Source organism: Pipistrellus kuhlii, unplaced genomic scaffold (genome assembly GCF_014108245.1).
Source record: "Pipistrellus kuhlii isolate mPipKuh1 unplaced genomic scaffold, mPipKuh1.p scaffold_m20_p_18, whole genome shotgun sequence".
NCBI lineage: Eukaryota > Metazoa > Chordata > Mammalia > Chiroptera > Vespertilionidae > Pipistrellus > Pipistrellus kuhlii.
This window is the reverse complement of record NW_023425493.1, coordinates 6414475-6437954: the sequence shown is the minus strand read 5'-3', so window position 1 is coordinate 6437954 and position 23480 is coordinate 6414475. Positions and strand designations below refer to the sequence as shown.

The 23480-nt window shown below is 61.7% G+C and overlaps 1 protein-coding gene across 3 annotated transcripts; it reads right to left on the bottom strand.

The window, feature by feature from the left end:
• Positions 1-202: 202 nt before the first annotated feature.
• On the bottom strand, positions 203-22294 carry CNTN2 (contactin 2). 3 transcript variants are annotated; one of them, XM_036441831.2, is made up of 22 exons: positions 22219-22294; positions 18366-18510; positions 17812-17987; positions 17554-17649; positions 16963-17172; positions 16586-16685; positions 15264-15439; positions 14725-14861; positions 14197-14326; positions 12635-12785; positions 12391-12518; positions 11921-12096; positions 11352-11472; positions 10199-10357; positions 9634-9783; positions 8218-8288; positions 7717-7951; positions 7298-7410; positions 6173-6359; positions 5511-5623; positions 4464-4632; positions 203-4066 (listed from the first exon to the last, which is right to left on the bottom strand). In XM_036441831.2, exons 1-22 carry the CDS (start codon positions 22292-22294, stop codon positions 3957-3959), a joined length of 3129 nt encoding a protein of 1042 aa, XP_036297724.1. In that variant the 3' UTR covers positions 203-3956. The 3 variants fall into 3 exon arrangements, 2 of the variants coding, with proteins under 2 accessions (XP_036297724.1, XP_036297725.1); XM_036441832.2 differs by lacking the exons at positions 18366-18510; positions 22219-22294 and having other exon boundaries at positions 17554-17641; positions 17812-17950; XR_006741917.1 differs by lacking the exons at positions 203-4066; positions 4464-4632 and having other exon boundaries at positions 7717-7892; positions 22219-22273.
• Between the last annotated feature and the right edge of the window lie 1186 nt (positions 22295-23480).

Below are 23480 nucleotides of genomic sequence, written 5' to 3'. Positions count from 1 at the left end.
CGCCCATCGTGCTGTCTGGCCGTGTGCTGCTTGGGCTTCCCCAAACCTCCTGGCGGATTCCTCCCACAGGACTGTATGGCTGTCGTTGTGACTGCCTTGAGTTGCCTGGGGCCAGGGGAGGTAGGGCCAGGAGCCCACCCGGGGTTAGGGAACAGGGGGAGGAGGTGCTGGAGCTGATGATAAAACACCCACAGCTGGCTCCGGCTGCCTCCACAGGTGGAGAAACCGTCTTTATTTCAGAACTGCCTGCTACCAGAGTCAATAACTATCATTACAAGAAGTACAAAAGAGAGACAGAGAGAGAGAGAGACAGAGAGAGAGAGAGAGAGACAACGGGCCAGTGGGAGTGGTTCTGTCTGAACAAACACCGAGCCAGGTCCGTGGTCCGAAGAAGCCCCAGGCCTTGCGGGCCCGGAGCCTTTCTAAGCTTCGCAAGCCCTGGAGAGGTGGGTAAGTTGGAGTGCGGGGACCAAGGCAGGGCCCAGCCCACAAGGGCATGAGGCTTCCCGGCTCTAGGCAAAGCTGCTTGTCCTTCTTCCCCTTCTCCAGTTCCCTTCTACTGTACCTTCCCCAAACTATGACCATATACATAGACAGCCACCAGGCACCGCTTTCCCTGGGGCCCATTGACGTCCCTTTAGAATGCCTTGCCAGTCCCCCACCCCCCTCCAGGAGCCTCTGGCCACCTCACTCATCCCCAGGACAGAGCCCAGGGGAGGCCTGCCCGGGGAAATGGGCACCACTCCTGGGCCTCAGGGCAGGAGTGAGGACACTGCTGTCCCTGCGACAGGAGCCCAGGTGGCAGTCATTCTGAGGCCAGGAGGACAGTCCTCTGGCTGGGAAAGGGATGCGGGAGTAAAATCGTCAACCAGCCTGGGCTCTTGTCCAGAGCACAGCCTGGGTGGCTCTCAGATGGCCAGGAGGCAGTGCCTGCTGGGCATCGGCTGCCTGGGTGAGCCTCCGCCCTCTGTGATGTGGCAGGGGCACAGCCGATGGGCGCTCCAGGACTCCTGTGCCGGCACGTTTGGCTCTAAGGATGTGGGCCCTGGAGGGACACCCCTCAGCATCTCCCCACCCTCCAGTCCTCACTCACTGGACCCCAGCTGCCCACATTCCTCACGGCTTTCTTAGGAAGGTAGAGGCTTCTTGCTATTCAGGCTCTCCCTGCAGACGCTTCCGTCTCACTTCAGGCTCTTCGTCAAAAGAAAAAGCCCCCCGGCCTGGCCCTTCTGTTTCTTGGCAGCATCTGGATCATTGGGTGGCAGTAGACAACTGACCTTGCTGGGCCCCAAGACCCCATCCCCAGAGAGCTGCCCTCCCTGGGCCTGCCAGAGCCACGAGGCCAGGTAGCCAAGGTCACGGTGAGGAGCCCCGAGCCCAAGGACACAGCAGAGAGACTCGCCTGGGCCCTGAAGTGGTGTCCGCGGGCTGTCTCTGTCCCCAGTTTTCAAGGCACTTACTGGCCACTGAACTGTGGGGGACAGTACTTGCTGCTCGGGCCTGGGAGGGGAGAGGGAGACCCAGAATGGAGCAGCAGAGGAGATGAAAATCGGAGGCCTCTGGGCAGGAAGACTGAAAAACCATCTCACTCTGCCCCCAGCGAGCTCCTGTCCAGGAGGCTGTTCTATTGCCCAAACCTGCGTGTCATCACGAAACCTGAGCTCTACCTGAAGTCTCCAGCTGCCAGGACGTGGTGTCAGGGTAGTCCCGCATCCCTGGGACAGGTCCTCCCCGCACAGGGGTTCGCTCTCCCTAGGACTGGGTTTCCCCAGTGAGAACCCCTCCCCAGCTCCCAGAGGCCGGACTTCCTCCTAATGGGCCTCCTCAGAGCTAAGACACTGGTGGTGTCTGTTGACTCAGGACTGCATGCAGCCTCCAGCTGCGCTGGTTAGACACCGTGCCATACTCTTCCTCCCTCTGGGCCCAGCACAGGCGCCTGTCCCCTGCTCCCCTGGCCGTGAGGACAGACTCAGCTAGACCTTGGAAGGCTGCCTCCTTCGAGCATCCCCTTTCTGACAGAGCAAGGCATGGCGGAACCACCGCCCCCGAGGTCAGCCCGGAGGTGAGGCCAAGTTCGTGGTCCCTGAGGGGTCACAGAGCTGAGCCCAGCACCTGGCAGGTGAGGGGGGGGGGGGGGCGGGAGCAGGTGAGGGGATGTGATCTGGTGTCTCCAGGGAGGCAGTCCTGAGCTGGGGTGGGTGGTGGGGAGAAGAGGTGTGAGTTTGCATTTTTGAAAACAAACAAAAAACAACAACAACAACAAAAAAAAACGGTAGTGGGTAAACACATCAACATAAGCCTGCTCAGGAAAACAGAGCAGGACCTGAATGTTTAAAAAACCATAGCAAAATAGGGCTCTGACTGTAAACGGCAAACACCAGGCGTGGGGGCCCGTCCCCTACACGATGCCGGTCCTGCTGCTCGGGGATGTCAGCGGCCACCAGTCAGCACAGGTTGGGCCGCCGCTGGCCCCCGGGCTCCGGGAGTCCCTGCCCCAGCCTCGGCCTCTGGGAACAAGGGTCAGGGGCCCGGGGGCTTCAAGCCAGCACTGCAGAGTGAGGTCTGACAGAAGCGAGGCTCCGGAGGCAAAGGCCTGGTGTCTCCCAGGACCTGCCCACACCTTGGGTTGGGCCCAGCCCGGCTGCTCGATCACCCACCAGATTCTCTAGAAGCAGAATTTTCCACGCCCTCCTTAAGAAGGGGCTGGAGTTCTCATCTGGGCCCCGTGGTCGCGGGCACGCTGTGTGACCCTGACCCTTTCGATCTCAGTGCCTTCACCTGTGAAGGGAGGGGCTCGGACAGGTGAGCTCTAAAGCCTGGATGTTCTGGCAATATACCCAGAGCCCAAGGCCGGAGGTCCCATTTATTAACCCCCTTGCTTCTGGAGAAATGCAAAAGGGCAGCCTGAGGCAACCCGGGGCACTGGTCTTGCCAGGTGCCCGGGTTTTCCCGGGAGCAGGCAGGGGAACGTCTACCCTCCGCCGTCCTCAGGGCTCTGCCCTCTACTCTCCCAGGGGAGGGGGTCGGTGCCGGGGGAGTGGAGTCCTGGGCCTGCAGGCCGCGCTGGAGGGGAGGGTGGGCACTCACCCCTGTCTCCCGTCTCCTGCCCAACCCTGGAGGGACTGCGCAGAGTGGGTCTCGGTGGGTGGGTGGGGGACCGCCCTAAGACAAGCCCTTTCATCACCCCGCCACCTGGAATGGCGGCCGTCACTCTGGGTGACAGGTCGGGTTGGCAGTGTTGGCTAAGTCTGGTGCCCCTCCCCACCAGGTGTCCCGCCCCTCAGTCCCTGTTGGCTCCCCTCCCCCCCAGTCCGAGTCTCTGCATGCTTGTGTCTGGAAGGCTGCAGGGGCTCGGCCCTCAGGGCCCCCGTGCTCAGCCACCTGGTCAGGTGGCAGGAACCTCCAGGGCGTCATCGAGGGCAATGCCAGGGCCCAGCCATGCCACCCCTCGAGGAAGTAGGAGGGTGCTTGGTCCCCGGGGGGGGGGCTCTCTCCTTGGACTGAGGGGTGCTCATGGGTAGGCCTTGCTCCACTTCAGCGGGGTCACCCCCAGCACTCCTGCCGAGTCTGGGGTGCTGCCCTCAGGGGACAGAGCCCGTCTGCGGTCCCAGGACGCCATCTCCACAGATATGAAGGGAATGTTTCAGGTGCCCTTCTCCCCACAGGCCCGACACCCCAGAGGGCCCGGCACGGGTTCCGTATCATCTTGGAAATGACTGCCTGGTGCTTCTTGATTTAAAAAATAAATAAAATAAAAAAATCCTCGCACGGGTTCTAGCCTGTGGCAGAATGTGAAGTATCCTGCCTCCTACAGAAAGGGCGCTGTCTACAGTAGGTGTTGAAACCAGCCAGTCTCAGGCACAGTGTTGGGCCATGTTGGCATCGGGAGTGGCCGGGCCAGCTGGCTGCATCCTCGGAGGTGGTGTCCGGCGGCGGCGGAGGGAGGGGCGCCGAGGTCAGAGCTCCAGGTGGCCGATGAGGACCAGCATGGCCACCGAGTGGGAGAGGACGGTGCCGGGGCGCGGGGCCGGGCGGACTGCGGAGTTCTCCACCATCATGCTTGTGTCTGGAAGCGGCAGGCAGAAAGGTGGGGCAGGGTTCGCCAGGTACACGCCCCTCTCCCTACCCTCCCCCCCATCCCCCACCTCCACCCCACTCCTTTCTACGGAGACGCGAGGAGGGCAGGCCTCAGGACCGACAGGTGTTTCAGCCCCACTCCTACAGCGCTTTGCAGGGCCCCGGCCTCCCCCTGGCCCCCGAGGAGAGCACACTCACCCCCTCCCCCGCCCCCCAGCTCTCAGAGGGCTGAGGGTCGGGGAGGGGGGGCAGGCAAGGGCCCTTCCAGGACTACTTTGCCCTTGGCTTCTGCCTGCCGTCCCCTTCCCCCTTGGGGCCTGGCTGCACTGGGGTCGCCTTGGGCAGGACCCTGAGACTCCTGGGGGACGGGGCGGGGGAGGCAGCACCTCCGTTCCGCACGATGTGGACTTCGGCCGGGGTCCCGTCCCCTCCGGGCCCCGTGGTCCGGATCTGCACCCGGGCGTAGCCGGTGTCCTCGGGCACGGCCACTTCGATCCAGTTCGTGCTGGTGAGGTGCAGCGTGGGAGTCGGGTGCAGGTCGTTCTGGTACAGCATCTGTGGGCGGGTTAGGCAGGCGGCCTCACTTACACCAGGGCCGGTTCCTCCCTCTTCCTCGGCCCCAGGCACTGGGCCCCAGAGGGCCTGCGTCCTCACCCCTCCTGCTTCCTGTTGGCCAGGACCAGGCTCTTGGGCAAGCGCTCCATTGGCGGAGAAAAGCTTGCAACCAGCCGCACTGTTTTTGCAGACCCCTTAAGCTAGAACCGTGGTGGGCAAACTGTGGCTCGCCAGCCACATGGGGCTCTTTGGCCCCTTGAGCGTGACTCTTCCACAAAATACCACGGCCTGGGTGAGTCTATTTGGAAGAAGTGGCGTTAGGAGAAGTTTAAGTTTAAAAAATGAGGCTCTCCAAAGAAATCTCAATCGTTGTACTGTCGATATTTGGCTCTGTTGACTAATGAGTTTGCCGACCACTGGGCTAGAAGGATCTCAGGTTGCCCCGTCCCGTCTCTCACAACTCCCCTGAACCCTGCCTTCCTGCAGCCCCCTTTCTTTCTTTTTTAAAATATATTTTTATTGATATTTTACAGAGAGGAAGAGAGAGAGGGATAGAGAGTTAGAAACATCGATGAGAGAGAAATATCGATCAGCTGCCTCTTGTACACCCCCTACTGGGGATGTGCCCACAACCAAGACGGGAATCGAACCTGGGACCCCTCAGTCCGCAGGCCGGTGCTCTATCCACTGAGCCAACCCTGTTTCGGCCCCCCTTTCTTACAGTGGCCACTACAAGTGACCTGGAAACCCATTTGTGTGTCTCCTGCTTACATCTAACTGGGTTCCTTCTGCTACAAAGTGTGGCCCTCCCGTGCTCCCGCGAATGCAGACGAGCCGTTCCCCACCACCCAGCGCCTGGCCGTCCGGTCCCTTCCTACCTTATAGCCGGTGACGGCAGACTCATTGCGCAGAGGGACCACAGGGTCCCACTTAATGCTCAGGCTGGAGCTCGAGAACGTCCAGGAGATGTTGCCGGGGGGTTGCCGTGGGGCTGCGGAGGAGGGAGGAGCGAGCTGACCTGTGAATGCGTCCTCACCACCCACCCCTCGCCGCTGCCAGCCTGTTTCCGAGTGTCTGCCTGGCCGGGGCACCCAGAACAGCCCGCCGCAGCCGCCTACGAAGCACGCCCCGTGAGAACCCGCCGGCGGGAGGGGAGAGGCAGTGAACTCCCCGGCCCGTCTCCACGAGGCTGCTGCCTCGTTTCCGTCCAGCCAGGCTTGTGGGCTAGAGCCGTGGTCGGCAAACTGCGGCTTGCGAGCCACATGCGGCTCTTTGACCCCTTAAGTGTGGCTCTTCCACAAAATGCCACGGCCTGGGTGAGTCTATTTGGAAGAAGTGGCGTTAGAAGAAGTTGAAGTTTAAAAAAATGAGGCTCTCCAAAGAAATTTCAATCGTTGTCCTGTTGGTATTTGGCTCTGTTGGCTAGTGAGTTTGCCGACCACTGGGCTAGAGCACTTCTCTTGCACGGGGGAAAGAGTGATCCTAGAGACGCCCCCTCCCCCCAAACACACCGGTCCCCCATCCCGGGCGGCAGACTCACGGGGCTTCATGGTGGTGGCATTGGCAGAGGGGCTGGCAGGCCCAGTGCCCGCCCGGTTGTAGGCCCGCACGGTCACATGGTACTTGGTGTTGGGGTGCAGGTCAGTGACTCGGGCGCTGGTGTCCAGCCCTGCCGTCCTCACACGGTCTGCAGCCGCTTCTTTGTCCCCGGCTTTCCAGTAGCGGATCTGAGGGGCCGGGACACCCTAGGGTCAGCAGCCAAGCTCAGGCCTGCAGGGCTCCCTTCATGCCGCCCTGCCCGCCACACCCTGCTCCTCTCCTGCTCCCTGGGTGGGGAGTCACTCCTCCGTGGGGCCTGCCCAGCCTGTTGTGCTGACACCCAGCGGACGGCTGGAGTGGCCTTAACCACATCACCAGTGACCGTGCAGATGGCTTCCTCAGGCAGTGACAGCCTTGCTTATTCGTCCTTCCTCTGGGCTTCCTCGCTCCCTCTCCCGCACAGGCACCCTAGGGTGGACTCATGGGTGGGCCCAGGGCTATGGGCGGTCAGACACTGCTGGGCCCAGAGTTCCTTAGGGACAGGATGATCAACTGGCACATAGAGGGGGCCACGTGGTCCCTGCAGCCCTGAGGATGCCACGCTAGCTGGGCTCTGGCGTGAAAGGGGCAGGCCCCCGAGGAGAACCTGCCCCTCCTCTCCTAGGGCCCCCCCCCCCCCCTCCTAAGCCTACCATAGCTCTAGTGCAGGTGCTGGCCTAGCATTACCTCAAGACTGTCTACAGACCCGTGGGCACCAGTCATCAGGCCTCAGCTAGGTTGCATTCACAGTGCTGCACAGACTTGGAGCTGTTTGCCAGGTCAGTGGGTGAGTGCTCCAAAGAGGAATGACTAGTGCTCCCACCCAATCTGTTTTTTTTGTTTTTTGTTTTTTGTTTTAATTTTTATTAATTTCGGAGACGAAGGGAGAGGGAGGGAGAGAGAGAACCAACGATCGGCCTCCCATCAGGGGCCCCACACGGGGAGACCAACCTCGCAACCCAGGCATGTGCCCCGACCTGGAATCAAACTGTGACCCCCTGGTTCACAGGTGGACGCTCAACCACTGAGCCCCGCCGGCTGGGTGCCCTCACCCAACCTCCCTCTCCCAGGCCCAGGTCGTGCTCACCTCGTAGCCCAGGAGGACCCCGTTCATGTCCGGCGGCACCGCTTCCCAGGTCACATTCATCTCTGAGGCTGAGACCCCCTTGGCCCAGACCTTGGATGGGGCCACCTTGGGCTCTGGGGACCAACACAGAATGGGTTTGGATTCCCAGGGCCTCCTCGCGTCCGACAGAGCAGCCACCAACCCCGACGGCCCTTGCTGAGAACTTTAGGGCCCAGGGTCCAGGACCAAGGCCACGGGGGTCTCCAAGGGTCTCCCTCTCCTCCCCAGGCCTGAGGGGAGACCCGGTGGCAAGGGCTAGAACCCCAGGCCTGTCTTCCCGTGGGCACCCGTGTCCTCTCCACCCCGCTGTGGGACTGAGGGGGGAGCAGCAGCTGCGATGGGGCAGATGGGGCAGGGGAGGGGAGCCCCGGGCCGCCCACCTTCCTCCGCCGAGTACACGAGGGCAGTGAGGCTCTCGGGCCCGTCCCCTCGGCGGTTGTAGCTGCGGATCTTGACCTCGAAGGGCGTGTAGGGCCGGATGCTCTCGTTGCTGTAGACGAAGTACTGGGCGTCGGCGCCGGGCACCCGGGCGCTCTGCCAGCTGGCGCTGCCCTGCCTGCGGAAGGACAGCAGGTAGCCGAAGCCGTCTCCGTTCTGGTACTCCCGTGACATGGGCTGAGGGGCAAGAGCGTGGCATGGGCGAGGGGCCGCGGGTGCGTGTCCTGCCCATCCGGTGCCCCCACCCAACCTCCACCAGGAGGGCGGCCCGGGACTGCGCCGAGGCGACGTGCATCCTGTGCGGGCACTCCTGCGGGACGCCGCGGGCGCAGGGGAGGGGGAGGGCGGCAGCTGCGGGGCTGGGCATGGCTCTGTGAGGAGCGGGGGCAGGACGTGTCCCCCCAGAGAACGGGGAGCACATGTTTGCCTGTCGGAGCGCTTACCGTCCAGCTGACAATGAGCTCGCCGGGGGCTCCGCCACCTCCGCTGAGCCCCGAGGGTGCCACGAAGGGGGCTGTCGGGACCGAGGGACACAGATGTGAATGGGTGGTTAGTGGGCAGTGCGGGAGCCAGAGGCCTCTCTAACGCTGTGCTGTCAGCCGGCCCAGACTATCCGTCTCATCCTGCCGCTGCCACGGCCAAGCCCACGTTGGGTTCCTTCGTAAACTCTGTCCACGGCCAGGCAGTGTCCTGCGTCTCTCTCGGGCTTTTCCCTGCCCGAGTGGCTTTCCAATCCTGGGCCGCTGCCAGGGCTGGGGGGCTGACGGGCTCTTGCGCTGGCCTTCGCCTGGGACAGGCTCAGAGCAGGCAGGCGCCTCCCTCTTGATAGGTGCTGACCAGGCCATCTCCCTTCCGACCCCACTCAGGTCGGACACCGCCTTTCGGGAGGGCTGTGGGCAGACAGCCATTCCCCCTGCTCCCAAAGGAACCATCGGAGGCCTGGGAGACACTGGCTGCTTCCCGAGGCCATGCACCGCACACACACACACACACACACACACACACACACTCAGAGTCATACACTCAAACACTCACACATGCTCACACACACACACACACACATACACTCAGTCATACACTCAAACACTCACACATGCTCACACACACACACACACACACACATACACTCAGAGTCATACACTCAAACACTCACACATGCTCACACACACACACACACACACACACACACACTCAGTCATACACTCAAACACTCACACATGCTCACACACACACACACACACTCAGTCATACACTCAAACACTCACACATGCTCACACACACACACACACACACATACACTCAGTCATACACTCAAACACTCACACATGCTCACACACACACACACACACACACACACTCAGTCATACACTCAAACACTCACACATGCTCACACATGTTCACACACACTCACACACAGTCATATACTCACATTCACACACACTCCCATGCTCACACTGTCTCACACACACTTCCTCATAGCTGATTTCTGCAGTTCGTGCACTCCCAGGGAGGTCATCTGCCCACCACCCCAGCGTCCTGGGTTCAAGTCCAGAGTATGACCCTTTCCTTCTCCAAACTTTTTCCTCAGTAAAAACCCTTTTTGTTTTGAGATATCATAGATTCAATGGCGCTGTCAGGTTGCCCCATGTTTTAAGGAGGCCTTGGCCAGGCCGTGGTCAGTGCCCGGGGCTGTGTGCAGGGCAGTGACCGGCTTTGGCCTAGCATTGCCTCCTGTTGCGTTAGAGTCTGAAGCCTGGTCAGCGGGGCTGGGACTCTGCGAACTGTTCTTGGCTGGGGCTCCCTGGAGGAGGTGATGTCTGTGCCTGAAGCCATTTCACTTTGGGACACCCAGGGCTGACCTGCTTCCTTGGTCCGGATCTTGCTGGAGGGCCCACTGGGCTCCCCAGTGCCCAGGATGTTGCTGGCGATGACCCGGAACTCATAGTCCATCCAGGGCGTGAGGCCCAGCACCTGGGCAGTCTCCGCGTTGCCCTCGATGTTGGCGGGATCTGTAAGGCATGAAGGAGGCGGTGGTCTGAACGGGGTGGGCAGGGCCTGAGCCTGGCCCACCTTCTGTGCCCAGCCCTCAGGTGGGGCCTGACACATGCAAAGCACTCAATACCCCTTTCAGAAACGAGTCCTCCCCGCCCTGGAGCCTCTGCTGGCATCGTGGGCACCATGTGGGCACTGCCCAGTAACATTCCCGCCAGCTCAGGGTGTACACAGAGTGCCTCCTCCTTCAACTCTCCCCACGCTCCTCTGACCTGGGCCACCATCTCCCCGCTGGCCTGGGAGCTCTCTGCAGGCAGATGGCCTTCGCTTCTCCCTCTTTGAAGCTCCAGGCTCAGCCCCAGCCCTCTGCCCCCTCCCCCACTGCTGGCACCCAGCCTGGCCTTGTCCACTCTGGCAGCACAGGGCACTTACTGGTCCGAACTTGCTTCCACTTCCCCGCAGGCGGAGTGCGAGCTTGCAGGGTGTACTTGGCAATGGGGCTGTGGTTGTCAAAGCCTCGGCTCCAGCTGAGCTGGACAGTGGTGTCGCCGATGTCCCTTACCACCATGCCTCCCGGGGGGCCCGGGGGACCTGCGCCAGACAGAGGTCAGAGCATTGTGGGTCAGCATTGGGCAGCTTCCAATGGAAGCCAACCTCCCCCAGGCTGGTTTGGGCTGGTGAAGTGCCACGTGGAGGCAGCAGAGGGCGCCACACACACACACACACACACACACACACACACACACACACACACACATTCTGGTGGGAGAGGGAGGAATGGGGTTTGCATAGTGGGTGGGATGTGCCCAAGGCTGGGAGCGTCCCAGAGACCCTCACAGAGGGATGTTCACTCACTTCCCAGCAGAGAACTTCTGGCCTCAGCAAAGTTCACTCTCGGGATGTGTTTAGCAATGCTTTCTAAGATATTGGTTTTGGAGGAAGAATATTCTATTCCTCTAGGACAGTGGTCAGCAAACTGCGGCTCCCGAGCCACATGTGGCTCTTCGGCCCCTTGAGTTTTTAGCGAAGGCCAGCTTAGGAGTACCCTAATTAAGTTAATAACAATGTACCTACCTCAATAGTTTAAGTTTAAAAAATGTGGCTCTTGCCGAAACTGGTTTGGCTCAGTGGATAGAGTGTCAGCCTTTGGACTGAAGGGTCCCAGGTTCGATTCCGGTCAAGGGTATGTACATTGGTTGCAGACACATCCCCAGTAAGGGGTGTGCAGGAGGCAGCTGATCGGTGTTTCTCTCTCATTGATGTCTCTAACTCTCTATCCCTCTCCCTTCCTCTCTGTAAAAAGTCAATAAAACATATATATTTTTTTTTTAAAAAAGTGGCTCTCAAAAGAAATGTCAATCGTTGTGCTGTTGATATTTGGCTCTGTTGACTAATGAGTTTGCCGACCACTGAACTGGGATCTATAAGGAACCGCCAGATAAGTTCAGCTCAGCGAACTTCTGTCAGAAACATTCCCCACAGCCTGAGGAGAGGCGGGGAGTGAGGGAGGGAAGGTCAGAGCAGCCCATCTGGCCTCTGAGGAAGTTGGGGTGGGGTGGAGGTGGGGCAATGGGACACCCGTCACCTCGGACCAGGACGGTGGCCTCCTTGGATGCACTGTCCACCACCGTCTGGGCCGAGCAGGTGTACTTCCCGCCATGGCGCAGCTGGGCATTCAGGATGGTCAGGTCTCCGACTGTCTCCTTCTGCACCCGGGGGACAGGGAGAGGGCCGGTCAGGGGGCACAGCTCTGCGCGCCCCCCCCCCCTCCCCGCATCTCGGTCCCAGCTGTTCAGTGGGAGGGATCCCCTCCTCCCCACTGAGCCCCACTGGGGACCAAACACAGTGTGTGACACAAGACAGTCTACCAGCGCCCAAGGGACTGATGCCATGGGCGCTGGCGGCAGGATCACCACAGCGGGAGAGAGGGGCCCAGTGCCTTCGGGGGCTGTCCCTCATCTCTCCTAAGCCCACGGGCCCCGGAGAACCCAGAAACTGCTATCCCAGGGAGGATGGGTATGATCTGAGGATGAGCCTGCCCCGGCTGGCATTCCCGAGGGAGTGAGGAAAGGCTGTGGGCGGTCAAGGCCATCTTGGGCCCCTCATCTGCCCCACAGGAGGGCGCGGCTCTGGGTTCTCGGCCTCGGGCCTCACCACGCTGGCCCTCCGGTAGTGACCCCCGGGCTTGTCAGGGTTGATGGGGAAGTCGTCCAGGGCCCAGACGAAGGTGAGGTCCATGGTGGGGTCGTGGGAGGCGTGGCACTGCAAGGTCAGGTTGTCGCCCAGGTTGATGTCGGCACTGGAGGGGGCGAGCGTGATCTTGGTCGCATCTGCCGAGAGACACAAGGCCTCCGGGTGGGTGAGGGGAGAGGTTTGTCCCGAGCCCCAGGAACCAGAAGGGGCGCCGTGGCCAGCCTACCCGGACCTCCCAGCAGCCCCAGGAGTGTGTGGACGGGAGGCGGGACTACATTCGGATGGAGGCGAGAGGGTGGCCCCGAATGAACCCGGGTCCCAGATAGTCTCACAACCAAGCTGGGAGGAGCGTGGGACTCCGGGGCGCGGTGGCGAGGGGGGGATGGGCCCCGTGGCTGAGTCCTCCGGCCTCGGCCACACCACGCCCTTACCTCGCACAGACAGGATGCCCGTGCTGTTGGCTTTGCCCATGAAGTTCTCAGCGAAGCACGTGTATTTGCCTTCATCTGACCGGCTGATGTTTCTTATGATCAAGGTGCCATCCGGGGTTACTGTCACTCTGCAGCCAGGACAGAGCAGATGGGGCCACCCCGGGGACACACACAAGGAGAATGCAGTGGGTGAGTGGAGGGGGGCACGGGAGAGGCTCGGGGTGGGGGGGAGGGGGGGCGGTACCTGCTGCTGTTGACCAGGATCTCGGTGCCTTTGCTCCAGAGCACCATGGCCTTCGGGGCTGCCCGGGGCTGGCAGGGGATCGTGACCTCCCCGCCCCGGGCGGCAGGGATCAGGCGCCTCACGGGGTTCAGCCTGAAGTCGGGGGCCAGTGCTGGAAGGATCGGGGAGCACCCCACAGTCACCCAGGGCGTTGTGACCGGGCCCGTGACTAAGACGTCGCCTGGCCAGGTGCTAAGCGCCATGGACCTTCATGGTCAGTCCAGGAGTGACCCTTAGCACCACTTCCGGAATCCACCCGGAATCACCTCCTTCCCATCACCCACTGCCCCCGCGCTGCTACCAGCCCCCACACCTCCTGCTGGATGGTGAAAAGGCCCCCTCATCGGTCTTCCTGTTTCTGCAATTTCTTTCTGCAATTCCTTCCCGCCCAGCAGCCAGGGGTATCTTTTTAAAAACATGCATTAGGCACTCAGAATGAAGTCCAGCTTCTCACAGGGACTCAGAACTGTCTCTCTCTGCAATCCCATCTCACTCCCCTCTGCCCCTCACTCAGGGTGCTCCAGTCACCTGGGCCATTGTTGTTCTTTGAAAATGTCACCCTTTCCCTGCCCCAGGACCTTTGCACTGGAAACCCCCAGATCTTCACATGGCTGGCTCCTTCTTAACACTGGGGTCACATCCTCAAAGCCACTGCCTCGAGAGGTCTTCTTCGACCTCTCCATATCACTGCCCCCCCCCCCAGCTTTTCTTTAGTCTGTTTTTTTTTCTTAGTCTATGTGTGTGTGTGTGTGTGTGTGTGTGTGTATATATATATATATATATATATATATATATATATTCTGTATTTTTAATGGCTGCCTGGAATTATCTTATTTAATGAGTTGATTTTGTGTTTATTTGCCCTCTTTCTCCACTGGACTGTAAGATACTTGAAGGCAGAGACCTTATCTGAGGAGGCACTGAGTAAATTTTAGTAGAATAAATGAATGAATGAATGAATGAATGAATGAACGAGCCTTCCGAAGCCTCACTACAACTTGATGAGATAGGCACCACTGTGCCCATTTTACAGATGAGAAGACTCAAGTTTCAAGAGCTCAAGTCACACAATAAAAGGATATGAGCAGCCGCTAACAGTTGCTGGGCACCTGTTATGCTTTGGGCAGGCCCCTTACGCTTTACCTCTGTCATCTCATGAAATTCTCATAACAGCTGTGTGAGGGCGGGACTACCGTCCACATTCTATAAATCAGTAAAACGAGGCACAGCGCTGAAGGGTATAGGCAATCTAACTGATCTGGTTTCAAATGACTTTTGCCATCTTTTTTTTTCTTCTTCTCCTTTTTCTTTTTTTTCACCGCAACAAACATATAAATTGTGCCAGACATGGAACAAGCCACCTCATCTCCTTGCTTAAACCCCTGAGTTCGACTCAGAAGCTGTTGGAAAGCGAAGGAAAACTGCAGGTGTGTTGTGCGTTTAGAAATGCTGCTTGACAACTCCTAGTGCCCCCCCCCCCCCGCTGTGCCCCCGGGGTGTCCCCCGCCTCCCTGGGCCGTCACCTTGCACGGCCAGCTCAGCGCTGGCGTAGATGGTGCCATGCTTGTTCTCCGCCACGCACTGGTACATGCCCGAGTCCTCCAGGCTCAGCTTGGAGAACCGCAGGTCCCCGGCCAGCACCTCCACCCGCGTCTGTGCAGAAGAGCCGGGCGCAGGGTGGGGCAGGGGCGTCGGGGCCACGGGAGGCCCAGGGTGGAGGGGCCCGCTCCCTGGAGGGGGGGGCTCACATGCTTAGTCCCACCTCAGCAGCGCCTGGAATTCAGGACTTGAGTCTCTGGGCCTCTCTGTACATCAGCACCGAGGCCAGAGGGACTGAGGCCAGGGGGGCAAAGTGACCGGACCAGGACCACACAGTGTTTCTGTGGCTGAGCCGGGCCTGGACTCCATCCAGTCAGGAGTCTCCCCGGCTGACCAGCCTGTGGCCAAGTGACTCGTGGATGGGAAGAAGTATCTAGAAACACCCTTTAGCCCTGGGGCAGGGGGTTGAGGTTGGGGAGGTAGAGGTGTGGGAGGAAGCCCAAGTCCCTTACCTGGGAGGCCAGAGGCTCCCCATTCCGCAGCCAGCGCACTGTGGGCCGGGGCTTGCCGGCGGCCGCGCAGCCCCAGCGCAGGCTGGACCCGATGTCAGCCTCCATATCAGAGATCACCTTGAGCCACTCGGGCTGGGCTGTGGGGTGCAAGGGAGAGAGAGGTTGGGGTTGAGCAGGGAGGAGCCTCCAGCTCATCGAAGGGCCGGGATTGCAGCACTGCAGTTCTTGTGCCGGACAGCAGAGGGAGCTCTCAGCATCCTGGGACGTGGTGAGAAGCGGCTCCAGCAAATAGGCCCGTGCAGCCGGTGCCACTGGCTGTCTTAGGAACTTAAATCCTTCTGCCGCCTTCCACGTGCTTCCTGCAACGCCAGCGGAAGCGCCGAGCTGGCCATGGCGCTATTCTCTTCTGTCCCCACACCCAGGGCAGTCCTGGAGCCAGAGGCTTAAGCAAGCGGCCTCCCAGGCTCCTCCCTGACTCTTGGACGGACTCCGTCGGCCGGAGGAGGCCAGGGCGAAGGTGGGGAGAGGCATCCTCGTACCCTGCACGATGATGCGGCCCTGGACGCTGTCTCGGCCCTTGGAGTTCTCCGCCTCACACTCATAAGTGCCCTCGTCCTCGAAGCCCACGCTGGGGATGTGCAGGGTGGGCTCGGCCGTGGCCCACTGCGGGGACAAGGAGCCGTCCACCTTGCGCCACTTGATCCGGGGGACAGGGCTGGTGGGGAGACAGAGCCAGAGGGGGTGCATGACTCCCCTGTGTGGGCAGCTCCCCACTCACAGACCCCCAGGTCCTCCCGAGATGCCGGGCAGGTGGGGGTGGGGAGGAAGGCACTCACCCGGGCCCTGGGAAGGAACCGAGGGAGGGAAGGGCCTCTCCCAGGTGAGCTTGGGGCACAAAACTGGGGAGGGGCAAGAAGGGGGGCTCCCTCTTCCCTCCCTCCATGCCCCTGAACAGTTGTGACACCCATGAATGTGGTCTTCCGCTTGGTCTATACCGGAAGCTGACCAGCCCTCCCGCCCCCACCTGCACTGACTACCGTGTCTCTTCTGGGCCTGCCCTCACCAACTAGTGGCCTTGACCTTGACCTGCGTCTTTATGGGCCCTTTGCCCCTTTTGCCAACAGGCCTGGCCTCTGCGTCCCACAGGGCCCCGGCTGTTAGTCATCTGTGCGCTGAGATGGCCTGAGGTCGCAGTGTGTCTGTGCACAGGGCTTCTCTAGAAACCCAATCGCTCTCCCCAGAGCAGGGGCAGCCGGGGCTTCCTCAGACAGCAGGAGGGACTCATGCTGCGGATGTTTATTTATGGGACACCCGCCGTTTGTGCCGCCCGCTTCATGGAATCCTTCTCCCGGGAGAGCATGATTCCTATCGCAGTTTTTTTTTTTTTTTTAAAAAAGGCAACGAGTCAGCAGCCACAGACTCCTGACCAAACGCCAAGCTCTGCTCTGAGCACTTGACGCATATGAACGCACGGCCTCCTCATCATGACCCCACGAGGTAGCAGCGGTTACTGTCACCGCGCTCAAGTAAGGCAACGGGGCACAGAGAGGTGACGTCCTGTCCCCAAGCTCTCCCAGCCAGCAAGTGGCGGAGTTGGGATTAGGAACCGCATTCTTAATTTTATCTAACTGTAATGAACGAAACGTTGACTTTAACTGGGGTGGGCAGGCCCGATCAGGGCAAGTTAGTTCAGTCGGTTAAGGCAGGCCGGGTGTTTAGGGCTCAGAGAGTGGTCGGTGCCAACTGTGGGCCTGGCACCCCGCTAGACCCCGAGAGAGGCACCAAGAGGACCGAGTGCTGCCCCTGCCTGCCCCCTTTCTCTCTGGGGTCACCCGCCTGCCCTCCCTCCCCCGCCACTCACTTCCCAAAGGCGAAGCACTCCAGGGTGACCTGCTGGCCCAGCAGCGCGTACGTCTCTGCGGGGAAGCGGGCCTTGATGCTGGGCGCGAAGAGCCTGGGGTCTGGGGAGGGAGGGGGTGGCAGGTCGGACGCTAGAGGTCGGGGTCAGGTGCTCCCGCGCCAGGATCTCAGCCCAGCTCCTTCCTAACTCGCTCCCTCCTGGGGGACCTGGGCCGAGCGGCTGAGGTCTTGCAGCAGGAGGACCTGGTGGTCTGGGCCCCGGACCCTGTGCCCTTGAGCTGCTTCACAGCCCGGGAGGGAGAACCCCTTTCTCCGCCCTCCCCTCCCGCTCCCCCCCTCAGCTCTCTCCGCCCGCCCCCCCAGCCCGCCGACCCGGACCTTCGGCGGCCAGGTTGAGCTGCGCGAACTTGCTGAAGACGCTCTTGGTGGAGAAGTCCATGTGGCTGGTGGCCAGGCAGGAGTAGTTGCCCAGGTCGGAGGCGTTGGTGCGGGCGATGTACAGGTTCCCCGTGGTCTGGGACACGAAGTGCCGCCCATCCGTCGGGATGAAGTTGGGGAACTCGTTGAGGAGCCAGCGGTAGGACAGGCCTAGGACGCGGGGCGTGTGAGGGCACCAGGGTGGGGACTGGGCTAACGGGCGGCTCTGGGTGGGTCCCTGACATGCTGGGGGGGTGGTCCTGAGAGCCCTGTTCTCTGAGCTGGGCTGAGGGGGGATCTAAAGGGGAGATTGACCTTGATCCCTGCCCCTGGGGAGAGCAGTGCCCCTGACAGGGATCGGCTGCAGGAACCTCCGGCCGGAAGGGGACGGCAGGGCAGCTAGAAAAGGACGGGCCCGTCTAGGAGCCGTCCCTTAAGGCTGAGGGCCCAGGGGAGCTTCCGGGGTCACTCACACCTTTCACCCACCCTCCTCCGCGGAGCGGCTGGCATCCCTGAGCCCTCTGTCTAACCATGGGCCAGGGCCCCACTCACCTGGGTAGTGGGCGGGGGGGTTACAGGGCAGCATCACTCCCCAGCCCTCGTGGGTTTTCACCGGGTCCCGCTCCTCCTTGGAGAATTCCTGCAGGACTGGAGTGAGGGCCAGGCCGTGCTCAGGCACCGTCCTCCCGCCTGCCCGCAGGGCCCTCCTGCTCAGCCTCCGCGGGGGGCAGCCACCTGCCTCCTCTGGACACTTCTCCCCGCCGCCACCCCTCCCCGGAATGTCCCGGCACCCCACGGGTCTGGTCTCACAGCCGAAGCGCAGGACGGCCTCCCTGCTGACCACGGTGCCCACGGGGTTGGAGGCCAGGCACTGGTAGACGCCAGCGTCCTGGGCCTTGGTGGGGCTCATGATGACCAGGTTGCCGCCCACCAGCTGGTGGTGGGAGCCGGGCTCCAGCTTCATCTCAGTGCCGTTCATCTTCCACCTGAGGCAGGAGGAGGGCCCCTGAGTCCTGCCCGCACAGCGTCCCGAGGCCTCACCCACCGTGGGGGCTCACCATATGAGGTCTCACCACGTGGGGTCTCACCACCGTGGGTCTCACCACATAGGGTCTCACCATGTGGGGTCCCACCACGTGGGGTCCCACCACATGGGGTCCCACCACATGGGGTCCCACCACGTGGGGTCTCAATACGTGGAGTCTCACCATGTGGGGTCCCACCATGTGAAGTCTCACCACCATGTGGTCCCACCATTATGTGGTCTCACCCATCATGGGTCTCACCCATCATGGGGTCCCATCATGTGGGGTCCCACCACGTGGGGTCCCACCATTATGTGGTCCCACCAAGTGGGGCCTCACCTGTAGGTGGCCGGAGGGCTGGCCCGGGCCCGGCATGCCAGCGTCACCTTCTCCTCCGTGGACTCCTCTGGGAACAGCAGGCTGAGCGGCTGGTCTTCGAAGATGGGGCCGAAGGTGGCCGGGGACCCCCGGGCTGAGCTCCCAGCTGCGGTGGGGACACAGGCCTCAGGGATGGGGGTGCACCTGGCCCCGGGGCGGGGCCGCCAGGAGAACCCTCACGGGGGGAGGGGGGGGGGAGGCCCTCTGTTTTCTGCACCGTCCAGTCCGGCACCACTAGCCACCGTGGAGCCTCAGCATGTGGCTAGTGCCACCAAGGAATTGAATCCTTAATTTTATTTAATTGTAACTAATGAAACGTTGAATTTAAATGGGGTGGGCAGGCCCGATCAGGGCAAGTTAGTTCAGTCGCTCACCCATCCTGCACGGGTATTGAGCATCTGCTGTATGCTGGCGCTGGGCTAGAGAGTGTGTTGCAAACATGAGGAAGACACAGACCCTGTTCCCCCAGGAGCCTGCAGTCTGGAGGGCGGACAGGAAGGGCCAGCTCAGGGGACAAGAGCCACGCTAGCAGGTTAGGTCCAAGGTGCAGGGGGCCCTGGAGCGGAAGCAGGGGCCCTGCCAGGGGCGGTCAGGGATCTCTCAGGTAACTGGTCTGCAGGCTGTGAGGTCGGCCTTGCAGGATGTGTGGGAAGTCACTGGTCAAAAGGGGGAGAGGGAATCTATGTCTAAGGAACAGGTTGTCCTGAGAGAATGGACCCTGGTTCTGAGCTTCTTATCAGCTGTTCTAGAACCTTCTGAGCCCATCTCCGCCTGTGCAATGGAAAGAAGGTGCACTCCCGTCCCTGTAGGAGGCTTCAGCCTGGCATGGGCGTGTGCTCAGCAGATGTCTGCTGACCCAGGTGTGGGTGGGGGAGGGCTAGGGGAGGAGGCTTTCTGATGGCTGGATGGTGTGCATGCTGCTTTGGGGCCGTTTGCATATAATCCCAGTATGACAGCTCAAGGAGGAGAGCCACAGCCCTGGCTGGTTTGGCTCAGTGGATAGAGCGTGGGCCAGAGGACGGAGGGTCCCGCGTTCAATTCCGGTCAAAGGCATGTACCCCCTGGGTTACAGGCTGGGTCCAGGCCTTGGGCCCCTGCAGGAGGCAACCCATCATTGTGCCTCTTTCACATCCATGTTTCTCTCTCTGTGTCTCTCCTCCTGCCATTCATCGCTCTACAGATCAATGGAAAAATACCCCCCGGTGAGGATTAACGGAAAGAAAAGAGAGGGGGGTGGGGAAAGAAAAGAAAAAAGAAAGAGAAGCACAGAAGAGGGAAGGATGTGCCGGGTCACGAGGCAGGTCTGCACCTCGGCCTCCTGAGTTAGCTGAGCGAACGGGCATCTCAGGGCCAGTGCGAGCTTCACCAGGGTAGAGTCTGGGCACAGGGGGGTGGGAGTTGCCCCTGCCTTTCCTGGGGGATGAGGAGCGGCTCCATGAGCCAATTCCTGCGGCCAGGCTCATACACCTTTGTCAGGAGCCGGGCCACCCCTAATTGGTGCACCCTCAGTGCAGCTGGTTCCAAGCCCTCCGAGGGGGGGTCAAGGGGCTGTGGGGTCTCCATGAACCAATTAGTGCCTCCTTGCCCAATGCACCCAGCTGCCAGCCCTCTTCCAGGGACGGGGGCTCGGTCCCTAAGCCACAGCTGAGGCCCCGCCTGGACCCCGGGGAGCAGGGGCAGCTAGGAAGCAGCTCTCAGAACGAGGCTGGAGGCAGGGCTCCCTGAAATGCATCCCCCACCCCCCACCACCCATCACCACCCTTCACTGCCGCCCCAGGCCCAGCCTAATCCCAAGTTAATGATGGTGGTGGAGGGGAGGGACCTGGACCACAGCTGGGACTGCCAAGGGGGGCTGGGAGGGGAGGAGTGGGGCGGAGGCAGCCAGGCTGCTGGGAACCATCTAGCTCCACAGCAGCTTCCAGGAACTCTGTCTTCCCGGAAGCCTGGTGGGGGCAGCTGAGGGGGCCCAGGGGCACCGGTGCTTCCAGACAGGCCTTCGTCCCGGTAAAGCCTTCTCCTGCACTCAGCCACGTGCACACCCTCACCCTGACATCTACAGAGGCACGTGCCCACACCTCGCACCTGCTCGCACTCCCTTAGGGGCACCCACATCGCATGTGTACACACACACACACACACACACTCACACACACACACACACACGCAGGCAGGGTTCCCTGTCCTGGCAGCGCTGCTCCCCAAGCCCAGGTGAGGGGCGGGAGACTTGAGTGTGGAGGGGAGCCCCCCCCCCCCCCCCGCCTTTCCCTGCACCAGGTGCAGCCCCCCCTCCCCCCGGCAGGGCAGCGAGGAGGTGGAGCCCAGGCACGTTCCAGGGCGGGCTGGGAACAAGCCACAGGATGTTCCACTCCAGCCTCTGGAGCTCTGCTGCGTGGCAGACCGGGTCCCCTGGCCTTCCCTGCATCTTGGGCCTAAAGACCCCGGCGGCTGCCCACACCCCTGCCTCCAGGATGGGTTCCCAGAGTTCTCCCTGAGGGCGCAGTGCTGAGCGGCCCCGGCCCCGCTCTGCTCCTGCAGGGTGGGAGTCTCCTGCTCCCTCAGCCGGGGCTCCCCAGAGAGGGGACCCAGAAGGCCCTCCCAGGCACCTAGGCCTGGGGCTGGGGCTGGGACACCCCTCCCACCCGCAGGTCATTCCAGTTTCCCAGCAGCCTCCCTGGTCCCGGTGCAGGACTGAGAGGCGCTGGGACGCGCTGAGACGGCGGGAAGCATGCCAGCCGAGTCCTTCCCTGGTGACACGAGAACCTAGACTGTGTGGCCGCAGCCTTGAGGGAGGGGTGGGAGCAGCCTGAGCTGGTGGGGCTCCAGGAGGACAGAGGAGGATGGGGAGCACGGGCACTCCTCCTCCCAGGGAGATCTTAGGGAGAAAGGGCCTGTTTGTGGATCCGGGCTGGGGTCAGGGCAGAGGGGCCGGCGGTGGGCCTAGGGAACGCCTGGAGTTGCAGCAGGTGGCCCAGGCGCTCCCCAGCGACCAGGAGGGCTGGGTCTCCGGCACCCTCTCCAGAGTCTGCTACCCCGGCCTCTCAGCCTACACTGCTCTCTTCTCCTCCCATCAGAGCGTCCTTCTCTCCCCACACCTCGCAGCACCCCTGGCATGAGCGCCTTTGCTGGGGTCCCTTTGCCTTTGCCTGGGCCCCCGGGGCTCTGCCCCCCTCTTCCCCCAGCCTGCTCCACCCGGTCTGCCAGGGGAGGGAAGAAATAAATGTCGGCCCCTGCACCACTCAGAAGGACTTCCTCCGGCCACGGGAATATTCTGTATTTGTGCTGGTCCAGTGTGGCAATTGGCCCTTCTTCCCTCCCTCCCTCCTTCCCTCCCTCCTTCCCTCCCTCCCTCCCTCCCTCCCTTCCTTCCTTCTTTCCTTTAAAATATACTTTATTGATTTTTTACAGAGAGGAAGGGAGAGAGATAGTTAGAAATATCGATGAGAGAGAAACATCGATCAGCTGCCTCCTGCACATCTCCTATTGGGGATGTGCCCACAACCAAGGTACACACCCTTGACCAGAATCGAACCTGGGACCCTTCAGTCCGCAGGCCGACGCTCTATCCACTGAGCCAAACCCGTTTGGGCTGATCATGCTTCTTTCATCTCTACGTGGCCAAGACTGTCCCTCTCCCAACCGCAAAGGGAAGGAAGATCCATAAATGGGGAGACTCTAGCCAGGAAATGCCTCAGAAACGCTAAGTGCCACAGCACTGCAGAGCCAGTGGCTTCTGTAGTCATCGCCCCAATAATAGCAATGACATAATCCTAGGCGCACACCCTGCTGGGCTGCAGGGACCTCCCAGCCCTCTTACCTGGAGAGGCCATGATGGCCACAGCCAGCAGCAGCAGCCGCAGTGGTGGTGCCCTCCTCCCAGTGCTGGTCCCCATGGCGGCGTCCGGGCCGAGGGGAGGAGGAGAGGAAAGTGCGGCAGGGCGCTGAGCAGGACCTGCGGAGGCAGGAGGGCAGGGGCCCTGAGCGGAGCGCCCCTCCCAGCTCCAAGCGGTCTGGCTCTTGCCAGGGCGAGGCCGGAACTGCTCAAGTGCTCGTCCTCCCGGAGCCCGGGGGAAGGGGCTTGGCCATTACCAAGGAGCTCTCCCATGGCTGAGTGCCTCCCAGGCCCCCTGGGGAGTCTGGCTCAGTCACTGCCCTGCCTCCTCCCTGCCCTCCTCTACCCCCTGGGCCAGCAGGGACCTCGGGAGGGGAGACAGTGACCGACTGGGGTCAGGAGGCAAGGCCAGCTGCCAACTCTCCTGTAATAGCTCCCGGTGTGGGTCCTGATGCGAACAGGGCCCGGGCCTGGACCTGGGGAGCTAGTGACATCTTTCTCTAGTAATGGGGGCCCACTCCCCCCATAGCTGCCTGGGCAGGGGGCGGAGCACCGTCTCTCAGGCCCAGCCTGGCTTCTAAGGAGGCATCAGGTCTTTGCGGGCGGAGCCATGTGGCCCGTTAAGCGGTGCTCCCGACCACGGGCGGGCGAATGGGCCAGAGAGGCCTGAGCTGAGAGCGTTCGTGCAGCTCCTGGAGGAGCTCCTTCTGGCACCGAGATGAGCGGGGTCTTGGCTAAATCTTGGGAGCTCAGGGCAACCTGTTCCCTAGGGTGGAGGTCCCCGAGAACAGCTCAGAGCCCCCTCTGCCAGTCTGACGGGTGGGGCCGCATCCCTAGAAGTGAGGCCCGGGCCAGCCTCTCCATCCACTCCCCGTCCCCGGGCCAGCCTTCCAGGTCCCGGAGGGAGCGTGGCATCGCAGGGGCGTGCTTTCGGTGATTTGGGTCCCTGCCAGAGCTGCCACAGGAGCCAGCAGGCAGCCAGTCTGCGTCTCTGTCCTGCCTGCCCCCTCACAGACACCTAAAAGCAGGGGGGTGGGGGGAGGAGGGTGCTTTGGGCAGGAGGAGAAGCAGGGCCTGGCTGGGGGCTCTTCCACTCGCTGTCTGCAAACCCGGCCCCTGGGACTCTGTGCCTCCTAAGTAGAATGGCTGCTCTCTACGGCCCCTTCCAGCTCTGAGACTGGGACTCGCAGAGCACAGGGCGCTGAGGGCCTGGGTGCTGTCCCCTGGGCGGGGTGGCCGGGGAGAAG